At 35.3% G+C, this 14,755-nt stretch overlaps 1 protein-coding gene across 5 annotated transcripts in view; it reads left to right on the top strand.

Annotated features, from left to right (window-relative positions):
• The first annotated feature begins 3,061 nt into the window (after positions 1-3,061).
• Positions 3,062-14,755, top strand: part of LOC149775304 (P2X purinoceptor 4-like) — a 98,609-nt gene continuing 86,915 nt past the window's right edge. For 2 of the 5 annotated variants that reach the window (XR_016416568.1, XM_089944004.1), the window contains exons 1-2: positions 3,067-3,556; positions 8,073-8,226. Coding sequence is in view for 4 of the 5 variants with exons in the window: in XM_089944004.1 (XP_089800130.1) it covers positions 3,420-3,556; positions 8,073-8,226 (291 nt within the window). In the remaining variant the exon portion in view is untranslated. Of the gene's footprint in view, positions 3,557-8,072; positions 8,227-14,755 lie in introns of all 5 variants that reach the window. The other 3 variants (XM_089944007.1, XM_089944006.1, XM_089944005.1) reach the window with 3 other exon arrangements.

A 14,755-nucleotide genomic window follows, 5' to 3' on the forward strand; every position in this document is an offset into this window, starting at 1 on the left:
TGTCAGCCTTGTTTAAAGTAGATTGTATTTGAAGAAAAAAATGTTTGTGATTTGAAAAAAATTGTTTGATGTTATAGTGTTGGATTATTGTTAAAAATGTTGTTGTTTAGTGTTAAGTGATTTTTGAATAAAAAATGTTGTGTTTAGAAAAAAAATGCCTTTGTCTTTTGTTTAGCTATAAGAATGTTGGATTGATGCTCTTTCATTTCTTACTATCCCTCTCATGAACGTTGCGGCTCGAAAACCGTGTGGGGATGTTTTCCTTCACGTCCGCGCTTTAACTTTAAGAACCGGGTTGTTCCCAGTCTAGCCATCCATTGTCGACTCATCCTCCTAAGAAGATGTGCTCCAAACTAGCTAAGCTCAACGAAGCCTACGTGAATCTGCATAGGGTCAGACACAGTCTGATACCGAAACCAGAAGAAATAGAGAATGTGAGAATGTTAAAAATCACTGAAGACCTGATAGAAGAGCTCTTCAGAGAAGAAATGAACAGGGAGAAAGAAGAATGGACAGAGAAGTACAGACTTCAGAGACAGCAGCAACAGGAGCAACAGCAGCAGCAACAACAGCAACAGCAACAGCAGCAGCAACCTGAAGCTGACAGAGGCTTTGTCGATTGTCGTATCGACACCAAAGAATTCTTCTTCTCTTTCCGAAGAAGCAGACCTATCGCCAGAAAGTCTATCCTCAGAGGACATCGCATTCTTAGAAACTAAAAAAAGAATGCCATAGCAAAAAAAAAACAACAAAAAAACAGCCCTTTTCAGGGCTACCCAATACTCTAGAAAAGAAATAACGATCCATTTGCCAATGTGTGTAGGTAGAGTAGTGTGAAAATAAACACTAACTCTTTCTTAAAAAATGTGAGGGTATGAGTTTGTGTGTTTGTGTGATTGTGTTTGTAAGTGATAAAGTAGGTTGGTGTGGATAGTAGATTAAAGTGATGTTTGTTTTTTGGGCTGTTTGAGGTGTATATTTTGGGTTAGATTGGATTGCTTTGCGTATGTGGATAGTCTATTGAAGTGATGGGTAGCATAAAAAAGTGAGCGAGTGTTTCTTTTAGGTCCGCGCGTTGTTGTTGTTTCTTGGTCATGATCTAGGTAAGATGAATTTTATGTTTTTAGGGGATGTTTTCCTTCACGTCCGCGCTTTCAGTATAAATTGAAACTCGTTCGGCAGTCCAGCTACCCTTGTTGATTGATCAACACCAAAAATGAACACGAGACTGGAGAAACTGTTGGAACTTCATGTGCATCTGGAATATGCCAGGCGCATATTAAATGAACTGGCCGCTGAAGCCATTGTCGAGGAGGGAAGGATAAGAGAGGAGGAAAGAAGAAAAAAAGAAGAGGAGGAAAGAAGATATAAAGAAGAGGAGGAGGAAAAGGAGAGAAGAAAAAAATTTCAGAATCCCAGAGAGTGAAAATTGGGATTCTGAAGCGACATATCCTGCCTCTGCTCTCTCCCCCCAAAAGGTAAAAAGTAACTGGGGGATAAGATGTGTATGTGGCGCCAGGCCTGGAAGGTGCCACCATTAACCAGGTGTCCATGAAGTTCCAAACAAAACAGCCCTTTTCAGGGCTACCCAATACTCTAGAAAAGAAATAACTATTAATTTGCCAATGTGTGTAGGTAGAGTAGTGTGAAAATAAACACTAACTCTTTATTAATAGTGGAAGTGTATGTGTTTGTAAGAGCTCAGGTATGTTTGTGTGAATAGTAGATTATGGGTTTCTTAGCAAATGTGGAGAGTATAGTTAGGGTTATATTATATGAAATGAGAAAGTAGGGGGATGTTTTCCTTCACGTCCGCGCGATGTTGGGTCATGATCTAGGTAAGATCCATTTTATGTTTTTAGGGGGATGTTTTCCATCACGTCCGCGCTTTTCGTATAAGAACCCACAGTATTAGTTGTTCAAACCATTCTGCAAAGAATAAAAAGAAGATGGCGTCAAACCAAATGGACAAAATACAAACCTTGCAAGACGTTTTAGACAACTTAGGAATAATGGAACAGATGCTATTAAGACTGGTTGAAGACCATTATTCCTATAGTCCCCATCGTGTGAAGATGGAAATTAATAACTTAAGGAAAGCAAAGGACAAGATTAGTGGTGTCATGAAAGAGATCAAGGAGGAGAAGGAGGATGAAGAGGAAAGAATAAGAATACGCAATTGGAACGAAAAAATTGAAAAAGAAGAAGAAAATGAAAAGAAGAAGAAAGAAGAGGAGGAGAAGAAAAAAAAGAAAGAGAAGAAGAGTGTAGGAGATAAAATAAGAACTTGGTGGAGGAAAAGAAGAAATTAGAAGAAGAAGAAAACCCAAAGGCCCTTTTCAGGGCCAGCCATATTTCTCGAAAAGAGATAGTCTTTGAATTGCCTACCCCTTTTTTAAAAAAATTTTTTTAAAAAAAATCCCATGTTAATTCCCCTTGTCCGTAGAGTGTCCCACGATTTATTGCCATGTTAAATTCCCCTTGTCCGTAGATTGACCCACGATTTTTCGCCATGTTAAATTTCCATTGTCCGTAAAGTGTCCCAAGGGGTTCTGTAATGCTAATTCCCATTGTCCGTAAAGTATCCCCTTTCACTACTCTCACACTTTTTCAGGCAACTTCTTTTGATCTGGACAAACGTTTCCACAACTAGGTGATAATTGGCTATCTGGCGTCTTCGCAACTCCTAGGTCCGGCTCTCCACTTCTAGCCACGGCAATCTTACGTAATGGATTAGTGGTAGCCTGCGGCAATGTTTAACATCAAACAATGGCTTGTCAGAATTACTTTGATTATACATGTTTCAAACTGGGGCTACTCTGGGTCGGGGTAAACATGACACCGACCCTAGGGCAAGGCGAACAAGGCAACCGCCTTGGGCCCCGCGCTTTCAAGAAATCAACTCCGCAATGCAGTTTTTTTTTTTTTTTTTTTTTTTTTGCTTGTGGCCCCACTTATCGCTTGCTGCCTTGGGGTCCCGCGTGCTGCCTTGGGCCTCGCACATCCGAAGGTGGGGCCTTTATCCATACTACAATATTGAGAGAGAATTTAGCATGTAAATTAAATTATAACTCACACTTTCAAGATTTCTTCTTAAAAAGATTTTAAATCAGGTTGCTTGTGTCATTTATAAAATGAGTACATCATGTTGCTTGTTTCATTTATAAAAATGAGTACATAGAAGTATTCCATTCTTTGTGAAAATCATGAATTTCTTCTCAACAATTAAACTTAATTCTTTTTGGAACTATTCATTTTATCATGCCCGTAGTTTTAGTCTTCATTCCCGCCGAATGTTCAGTGAAAAATCAATCAATACGAAAGATACAGTAAAAAGCTCAGCTGAGGAAGAAAATTCCAGATGTTAGTTCGCTGAGTTTTGTCCCTTTAACTAGGTTCATTGTCACGTGAGATCTAAAATGGTGCCGAAAATTGTTCGTTCAGCTGTTGGCGTGTTCTTCGAGTACGATACACCAAGAATTGTCCACATTCGAAGCAAGAAAGTTGGAGTGATAAATAGATTTATTCAGCTTGTCATAATAGCTTATGTCATAGGGTAAATATATCGCAGGAGGTTGTCATTCACTTCATTTCTTGACCAGTACTCTTCGAGTTTTACTCACTTGAGCAGTTTCACTTTTTTAATAAAGATACGCCATTGACATTGATCCTCCTCATTTCGTTTGAAACAAAACTTATATTAATAAAATATGCATGACAAATGCCAGCAATATATTTATTATATTCTTGATGGCCTTGTCCATCCTGTATGTCACTTGGTGACGCATCATCCTCTTCCAGTTAAGTACTTTGCCGTATACGCAGGCACAGTCGCACCGTGGTGAACTTTGTACGTGTGTGAAAAAAGGCTTTTTGTACAAGTTAAAAATGGGTTAAAAGAACACATGTTGTCCATGCTGAGACATGGGGCCTCCAGCGTACTTATCATGAATAAATTTCTACCCATTACACAGTTGTATATAATCTGTAACAAAAATTTATGGTAGATCAACAATCAATAGCACATAAAAAAACAAAATATTTGGGGAAAATCACAACGAAATTTATCATTCGTAAATTTTTTATTTATTTAACGATTTTAAGATTAAAAAGCCTCAAGGATATAAAAAAGTGTACAAAATTTAGTCCATAATTTATTAATATTATCATTTCTAACCATAGTGTTGCCAGGGGTCCCTCACACTATCATCTTGTTGGACTGTTCTAAGCCAACCAAGATTTGTTTACTGACATAACAGCTACATTTGCATGGGCAAGTCAATTTTTTAGATGACATTAGTGATGTACTGGTTACTAGAAACAATGAATTCTACTCGAAAACCAAAATACACACAGAGCGACACATATTTTTTTACAATAATACCCATAATGACAAATGTTTTATGATTTATAAATATTGAATAAAATAAAAAGTAAATAAAACTTTGATTTTTATGCAAATTATTTTAACCTTTTTTTTTTATTGATAGCACAATTCATGCAATGAAGTCAATTGATCATACTTTGCTGGATGGGTGTGATAAAAGACAAACATTAAGATATACACAATGAAAGTGTATGTATCAAAGTAACATCATATTATATATTTACTTTAACTTTTAATAGTATAGATGTTGACAAATTTTAAATAACTATTTGCAGACCCTCCACCTAGCCATGTGACCATCTTCGTGTACATATGGTCCTTATTCAACCCAGCATAGTATATGTGGATTAGGACAACTTGATCTTTGCCAGGCTGCTGATTCAAGGGTTTATAGGCAAATTTTTTTGCTGGACTTGTTTTTTGAAAGAATACTTTTCATTTGGAAAAAGGAATTATACTCAGATCCCTGTTGTCAGACAAAAAATAGAATGATTTAGGGAATGCTCCGGTAGGTGTATCCAACACACAACAATTATCTGAAAAAGAATTTTTTTCCATTATTCAACCTGTTTTTGTTTTTTTTCTCATTACTCAGAATGAAGAAGACATTTTCTTGTAAGCAACATGGAATGCATTTAATGCTAGAGTCTGATTTTAGCAAAATTTGTCAACTTTTTATGTGTCAAGAAAATTACCCTGACCTAATTTGCCTTCTGATGGATGTTTGTATGTGGTGTTTCCATCTTTTACCTTGTTTTGTGTGTCAGTGAAGTTGTCAGTTATATCAGTATGTGTCTCCGTAATAATATCTTCAGTCCGGTCAGAATGAAGAGAAGCAGCATATTTTGAGTCATCTTTGAAGAGTAGTTTTCTACATTTATAATGACCATATGCTCCATTAAAAAACTGTGGCTCAAAAAGTGATTGTGTACAAACCCGTTTGTTCTTTCTGGAACAGACATGTTTCCACATTATGCATGCTCTCTGCGATACTGATTTGTTTATTGCCCTTCCATCAATCTTATGACTCAAAAGATCTGATGGAAATTCTGCTTGTAACTGTGGTAATTCAGCAGTTAAATAATAACAATGACGAGGAAAAGGTGCTGTTTCATTAATGTCCAAGACATTGTTTTCTTTGTTTGAATAAGAAATGGGATTAAATGGAAGACAGTAAAGGGTTTGCAGTAAATTTAAAATGAATTAAGCAACTTAAAAAAATGAATGAACTGATTTTCATCCATCCATTGCGGTGATTTCCTCCATTCTTTTGAATCTGTTCATTGCATTTTAAGTCTTTATTTCATTTAAAACACACAAGTATATGATATGAATACTGAAAGTATGTAACATATTCTGGCTTCTAACAGTCATAATTTCATTCTTGCATATGCTATTATCATATTTTAAGTTTTGACCAATTAGCTGTTTATCATACCATTATTGTCCAACTGAGTAAAATCAAGTATGATCGAGTGACATCATTAAATGAATTTTGCTAGAAATTGTTTAAGAGTAAATAATGCATATAAAAATCATTTAAATTAAAGTTTGTTTTGCTTTTTATTATTATTAAAACAATTACAATCATAATATCAGTTTACACTGATATATACACAGAAAACATGTAAGCATTTATGTATTTTCAGTGTATTTCTGTTTTTTTAGCATATTTTGGTGTTTCTAGTAACTCGTGATTTAGTTCATTGTGTTTGGTGTGCTGTGAATAATTCCATAATTTCAGTAACTGCAAGAGTTACATCCCTTAGAATCTATGTTCATAATACAAGTTAACACTATTTTCTCCATTTTTTTGTTGTTTAGTACTTTTGGGAAATATTAAAACCAAACATTGCAAATGCTGGATGCCAATGATGCAGTGTTTACCTTCTGCCTAACCCCTTCACTATAAATGGACTTTCAGTAAATTGAAAATAATAGTGAACATGCTCATTGTGTACACTTTGGGCTTGAAACAAGCACAAGACAACACTGCTAGCAACCCCTGGTGACATTTGGGATAGAAATCATAAATTTATGAATAAAATGACTGAGTTTTGTGCATTTTTTTACATCCTTGATGGTTTTCGTTTTTAAAATCGCTTGGGGGATGATAACTGCAAGAACGGTTAGCAAATACTAAAAAAGTATCAGATTGGGAGAAAATTCATGATGGTATTTTTAAAAAATTGTTCAGTTGGAATAAAAATGTTAGATTCATAATGTAAACTATTTGAGAAAAAAAATTGTAATTGAAGAGTGGGTATGCAGAACTCAAAACTTAGTCTCTTGAATATACAGTTTTAGAAGTTGGAACATACAGGCATTCATCATAGCTCATTCTACTAGAAGAAAAAAAATAAAGTTACTGGAGAAAGTTTTTATTTTCAATTTCTTATCATTCTTGCGACCATCTGTCGTAAAAATTACAAGTGTTATGTTATAATGGAAAGGGAAAAAAATTCTTTTGGGACTTATATTAATAAAATAATAAATAATGATATGACAAGGAAAGGTGAATTGCTTTCCAACAGAAAACTGTTATAGTTAACTTGAACCTGTGGTCTTTGTAAACACATCTATCTTTCTAGCCAGAGGGCAGTTTCACTTTTGCATTGCCATTGATGTTCTGCTCAACCAGGTGTTGGGAACCTTGTTGCATATTTGGCAGTTCACTGTAGTTTCCAGTCAAGGTGTCACAGTCTTTTACTGCCTGGTGAAACAAGTTCATGTAGGCATCAGTCACAGGCAAAATATTTTTTAATAATCTGCAAAATGTCTGTTTTTTTGATGTTGCCGTAAAATTGTTTTTCAGTGAAAATCATTGAATTGGCACAATGTTATTTATCATATGACAAAAAATACTGTTTTTATTTGATAAAACATAGAACAGTGTTATGAAATAACTTTAAAAACCGTCACATTCCACAGTTATTATGCCTTTGCCTTACATATGCCTCCATCACTATGCCTTTGCCTTACATATGCCTACATCATGTCATTGCCATACATATGCCTCCATCACTATGCCTTTGCCTTACATATGCCTCCATCACTATGCCTTTGCCTTACATATGCCTCCATCATTATGTCATTGCCATACATATGCCTCCATCACTATGCCTTTGCCATACATATGCCTCCATCACTATGCCTTTGCCTTACATATGCCTCTATCACTATGCCTTTGCCATACATATGTCTCCATCACTATGTCATTGCCATACATATGCCTAACTCAAATGGCCTTTTATGTTTGATAAGCTTCAAAAAGAGTGAAAATCAAGATTGATAGTAATGGCAGTCGATATGGCAATTTGTTTATTAAGGACTTGCTAATACAAATTTAAGACAAGTTTTATTTGGACACCAGTAAAATAATTTACATATTTTATTCAGCTTTACTGCAATTTTCTTATTTCAGATGTCTTCCTGAGCTAAAAATATACCAAAGCAATCTGTCCTTTAACTTTGTTCCTAATGATTTTCTTGTCAAAATGATGAGCCAATAAGTTTGTCATTAAAACAAAATCCTAGTAAAGTTTTAATTTTGTTTTTCTAAATGTATATTAGTCATTTAAAGCCTAAAACATCAAGGTTTATTTGTCACCCTGCATCATATGTAAACAAAAACTCGGAAAATGTTTAGGATGATTGTGTTGAGATGGGAGTTTTTTTTTTCCAGGTATGCCATTGTTTACAAGAAGGGCTATCAGGAATTTGATGATGTTCAGGGAGCAGTGACTACCAAGCTGAAGGGTGTAGCCAGGACTAACTTGTCTTTGCCAGGTCTTCAGGATCGAATCTGGGATGTGGTTGATTATGTAGAACCACCTCAGGTTAGTTGAAATGGCAATGCTTCCCATGCAAGTACTGGTGTCATAGTTGCTAGTGGTTTTTGTCATATAGACCATTCGGATTTGAATTAAAGGGTCGCATAGCAAGAACTCAGGGTCAGCTAGAAGGAAGCTGCAAACCCTGACCAATTGCTAATATCACTGGCTGATAATTATTTTTATGCTGTTAATTAGTGTGACCCTGCTATAACATGGTAGTTGGGAGCCATAGAACCCGACCATGTTATTGATCGAACCAGGCTTTAAGCAACCAGGTCAATTAGCTGAAGAAAATGATGCATGTACCCAAACAAAATTGCAAGGGGGAGGCAATAAATGCAGGCAATATATTGCATGCTTCATCTGCACAGTTACCATCTTAAATTGATGCAAATTAAATGAGAAATACACCTGTAGTGAAAACAGAGAAGGCATATGTATTATTTTACTTTTTTTAGAGAACCATGAATTGGTACATGTATGTATATACTGTTTATATATACATGTCTAATGTATAGTATAAATAGAGTATCAACACCGTGTACTCACCCGCGAATCTCATCACATACATTCAGTCCACAATGCAAGTAATTCCATTGAAAATATGCACACACACAGATTTAAAATATTCAGTACTTTTGTCACAGGTCATATAGGTCTGAATTCAGTGGAAAAACATACCCCAATCAAGTAATGATGAAGCACATGATTTACTTTTCAGTACGTCCCAAGTCGGTAAAAGTTAGTTTGCATTTTAAGCCATTGTTGATAGCGTTCGTAAGCATAAACTTTTGTCCCTGCAAAAAGGAAACTTTCACAGCACAGTTCATATGTTCCAGTCACGTTGGAAAATGCAAAAATCGACCACATTCCATTGCTTTTATTTAAGTTTGGTACTGACTTCCTTTGAAGAAAGGTTCTTTGTTTTTATTAATGATCATATTCGGCTTACTTTGATGAAGGGTGCATGCGTTATTGAAGTCACCGCTAAAGGCCAGCTTTGGAGAGCCAAACAAATGTCCATTTCTTATTGTGGCGGCAACATCAAATAATTGTATTGCATGATTGAGGCAGATTTTTTTCCGTTTGCTTAGTTCATTTTTATAACAATTGGTGCTTCAAAGGAAATCTGTTTCCTTTGAAATTTCAGCAAACTATTGTATCTGGCAGCATTTTTAAGAAGGAATTGGCCATCATTTGGTCTCTTCTAGTTACTGTTCCTACCTGCCTACTTAATAGACCAACAGGTGAGATTTTTTTTTACATTTGTGGTAGCAGAGTGATGCTGCCTTCCATGCATGTGTTAGAAATCTAAGAAAGGGTCAACAGATGATAGAGATGCATGTGTTCTGGTCTGATGACAGGGATTATTACAGAAAATGTGAGTGTTCTGAAGGATTTAATTCTGAGCGAAAAGAAGAGTAATTTTACTTAACATCCACATACAAATGTCAGTCTGTTTAAATATATTAATTATTAGCATACGGCCAAAAATCCGATGAAAGATAGATTACGAGATTGATCTCTGTTACCAGAAATGTCAGCAACAAAAAAAGCGGAAATCTCACAGCATACAGTACTCATACTAGATGTCAAGATAAGCAGATTTTGATATAACAATGCACTGTTTAGATGGTTTGTCAATATAGACAAAGAATTTGTTTACGTAACAATACATAAATTTTAGTGCATTTTATATCAAGTTTGCAGCTTCCTTTTGTGGGACCTCTGAATTTCTCCACTCGAAACCAATGGTTGTATATATAAGTTTAAACAGCCTACAGTGGCACCACACCAATAATAAAAATCGCCAGATGGTATATCTTGCCAACAATAAGGAAAAAAATCCAAGTTTGCGACATTGGCGAAGCCCTACGCAATCCCAGAATAAGCTTTTTACATGTTATTTTCTTGTCCTTTTATGAAGAAAAAGCTATATTTTCATGTGTGAGAAAAATGCATATAAAATTTCAGGCACCATGCCATGATCATCATGTAATATTCATATGCAATCTCTTCCCCCAAAAAATGATAATAAACGTTTTAATTTTTTTCGTACTTTCAAGAAATATTTGTTTTTTCATGTACGAGAAAAATACATGTTTATGAAATTTCAGGAGCCACACAATAACCATGTTATATCTGAATTTGTGTTATAACGGAGCTTGCTATAGCAGGGTCACACTGTATACAGTCAAACTGTCGTAAGCAGCCACTTCATCAAAGTGAGGAAAGCAACAGGGCCTGAGAATTGTGGTGGTCCGAGGTGCAGGATACATTTTTTTTTAGCTGCTGACCTGTCTTATGTTAGCTGATCAGACCTTTAATATTGGCTGCTTGTTCCAATACATTGAGGAAAGTGCACTTTAAAATTCTTCAGTCATCCTTGAAGAGTCATAAATGCAAGCAAACTCAATAGATATTTAAGGCTGGTGGTCTTAATTGTTACTGGAAATAAACAAATTTAGTCTGCAATGTATGGATCACCAGTCTTTTGATCTTTGTCAATCAAACATCTGTGCTCGTCCATAGCTAAAACTAAGCATCAGCCATATGATCTTAATGTGGAAGACTGAGATTTTGTTGATGGATGACTGAGATTTTGTCGGTGGATGACTGAGATTTTGTTGATGGATGACTGAGTTTTGTTGATGGATGACTGACTTTTTGTTGATGGATGACTGACTTTTTGTTGATGGATGACTGAGATTTTGTCGATGGATGACTGAGATTTTGTTTTAGTATAAATTTGTTGGTAGGGGAAAATAATGAACAACAAGGAATTTGTTTGCTAAAAGAATTATTGCATTGCATGACCTTGAACATCCCAGGTCCATAAAGGACACAAACTATGATAAAAATAAGCATATTTAGACTTGGTTTTCCATGATCACTGGAAAAAGACCTGGCCATGGGTCGAGTATGATGGGAAGAGGTTGCTCATGTTTTGTTCAGCATGTACTGCATACCCAGCGTTAGCAGATCATTCGGTTTTAATACTGTCTCATTGATAGCACATTAAACATAGAAAGAGCATATTACTTTCACTGGAAAGGTTGTTGCTAGTAAATCAAACATAATCCTTCCATCACTGAAACCCATATTTTAAGGCCTTTACAAAGCAGAGTACAGATCAGAAGAAAAGGCTTGAATATCTTTTTAGTGTTTTCCCTGAAGTGATATAGCTGGGATTTGTATCTCAGATTTTATGACAGCTAGTATCATTCAGCAAAAAATGCCTAGATTTGGGAGAACTTTACATGAACAGTTACAGCTATGCATCTTTCTTAACTCCACAGGTTGTTCCCTAAATGTGTTACGTATATTTGATTTAATTTATGTTTGATTTTATTTAATTGTTTGTTAGTTTTAAATTTTTGTTTATTCCATTACATGCTATTGTAATGTAACTTTATTTGCTGGATTTGACATTTTCCAGAAATTCAGTTTGACTTGACTCTTTTTCGTAAACACCTAATAATAGATACTTTGTATCTAATATTGATCTAGTTCCTGACCTTGATTCAGAATCAGTAAGAGTTGAAGTAAACAACTTTTGGAAGAAAAAAATTTATAATTCTTTCTCAGAGTAAAATCATTGATTTTAGTCAAGGCCATACTGGGAGTACATGATGTTAGGCATGTAAAAAGCTTCTGTGTGTTTCTAGAAACGTGATCATGTGGCCCTCATACGGGAATCTGTTTTGAGTCTTACATTAGTGTATAACTGTTTTCTAATGAGAATATAGTCAGCTGGGCTTTAAATTATTTAGACTTAAAGGAGTTTTGTTGTGACCAGTTCGAGTTTAATTTTTAATTTTTCTTCAAATTAATTGGATGCCAAGAGATAATTTTTCATTGGAAATACTTGAGCTCTAAATTAATTCTTGGACAAAGACAGTTATCGAAATTTATAGAGAATTCAAATTGGTATATTATTTTCTGTGATTCAACAAAGAACTGTTGAGATATCAGTATGACGCTGACCACAGCATACATCATCGCCTTCCATTTTGGATTTCATTGGGATTCAAACTCAGTTTCATTAGGACATTTTATTACTAGGACTTGTAATATTTAATTCTTGGATTATTTTTGGATTTGATTTGTACAACCAAAAGTTCTTTTTATCATTTTTACCTTGTTTTTCTAAGGAAATAAATTATTTGTTAGATTTTACAAAGCTTGTTTTCTTCACTCTTTTCTTGTTACTCTTTTAAAGAGCCTAAAACATAACAAAAGCACCAAAACGAAGACAGATACAGTTCATATGCATTCTTACTGATGGTAGCACTGATCAGGCCATTCTTGAGAATGATATATATGTAAGGTGTCTTGCCTGTAGACAATATGCCAATCACCAGAATGATCTCGTTTATTCCACTAGCTAGTATCACACTAGATGGTATTTATGATGCAGTCAGGATTGTTGTAGAAAGTATTAAATTAAAATAGATTCCTTGAAACCTGATCCAGAAAAGTTTGGGAGTCATCCCTTTGTGAAGTTTGGATCAGAGACCGGTGTTGCGCACAAGTTAAAGGAGGATGTACTGGATATCATTGCTACACACTGCTACTTGACATCATTGCTACACACTGCTATTTGACATCATTGCTACACACTGCTATTTGATATCATTGCTACACACTGCTACTTGATATCATTGCTACACACTGCTATTTGATATCATTGCTACACACTGCTACTTGATATCATTGCTACACACTGCTACTTGATATCATTGCTACACACTGCTACTTGATATCATTGCTACACACTGCTTAGCTTATAAGCAGTCATCATTAATGGCAGCATTTGAGGATACCATTAAGGCATATTTGGGTTTTACCATTTCTCACTCAGATGGACGCCTTAATTGAAAGAAGTAGCAATTGTGATTGAAACTGATCTGGTACATTTTATCTCCATGAAACAGTTTGATGGCTTGTAAGTAAGGAAAGAACATGTGCTCTTGAGAAGACCGTGGAGGCAGTTGCTGTACATCTTGATTTTGTATTTGCTGCTGCCAACCTTGGTGATGATACAGACAAAGCTGAAGGCTGTCTCCGGGACGTAGCATCTATGACCTTCTTGATTAGGTTGTTCAGTGCTTGACTATTTGCCCATCATGGCTGATCTGTCCAGGGCTTTCCAGATGGAAGATCTCCTGATTATCTAACATAGCACAGAAATATCTAGTGCAGTTAAGTGCTGTGAAGACTAACCAGGCAGAAATATGAAAGTATTTCTGCAAACGTGTGACCCTGTAGCTAAAGGTTTTGGCAATATTTCATGGAAGGGTTTATGTCAGCTTGTTACATTTCATAAGTGTAATGAGGTGTAAATTTTGTTAAACAGTACTATCATATATATCCAAGATAGATTTTCATGTATGATTAGGAAGAACCAATCCAGTAGCTCTCAGTGTTGAATTTCCATGAATGACCTCTGGACAAAACAGAACTTCACAGGGGCCCCGAGTGGCCGAGTGGTCTAAAGCGCTCACCGTTCCGGATCACTGCCATCTCACCTCTGTCTGCGTATGTTCGAGTCCAAGGCTCGGCTAGTGTGGGTACGTGGGAGAGCCTGCCAGTAGCTTCTCGTGGGTCGGTGGTTCTTTCCTGGGTTTTCCAGGGTTCTTCCTCCACCAGTTATACTGGCCACCATATATGGCCTGTCTTGTGCTGAAAATGGCGTTAAACCCCAGAACAACAACAAGAACTTCACAAGCATGATGAAGATTTAAAGCACCTGCTGTATTAATCAATAAACAGTAATCAAGCTTTATGACTGCAGTTCTGTCAATGTCACATGACTTGCACATAGGTTGGTCAGAAATAAAAATTTTGATTATACTGCAAAAAAGACCAAATGTCAATATTAAGGCTACTTTCAGGAATGTCAACATGATAAATTGGTATAGAATTTCAGTTATATTTATTAACAATACAGCTGTTTATGGACAACAATGCACTTGCAATGATATAAAAGCTATTTTTAATTTTTTTTATGTAGATGAGTAATGTCTCATTTTTATCTGTCTGGATTGTAATATTTTCAGAAATGATTGAGAAAATTAATGATGAACAAACACATAATTGATGTCAAAATTGTCTTTTATTATCACAGTAGTACATGAACATATATAATAAGTAATATTTATGAGTAATTAAAGTCTGAAATGCTTTTCACATCCTCTTTTCAACAAACACAAGAATCTGACAGTAGGCTGTACACACAGCCCATACTGTGAAAATCCATTATAATTTCTCCATTTTCATATTTTATGGTGATATATATTAATTGAATTATCACTAAATATCAGCATAAAATATGAAAATGGAAAAATGATAGATTTTCATGGTGTAATGGTAGCATGTGTTTTTCACATTAAGTGAATAACATTAAGACAGTAGAAATGTCAGTTCTTTGATAACGTTTTTTTAAATATATGGCTGCAAATGCCAATCTTTTTTTTTTCTTTTCTTCTTCAAATCCTGCTGATTTTGTTCTTCTTTTGGCATCATGATT

Source organism: Sinohyriopsis cumingii, chromosome 19, assembly GCF_028554795.1.
Source record: "Sinohyriopsis cumingii isolate HCF-2022 chromosome 19, ASM2855479v2, whole genome shotgun sequence".
NCBI lineage: Eukaryota > Metazoa > Mollusca > Bivalvia > Unionida > Unionidae > Sinohyriopsis > Sinohyriopsis cumingii.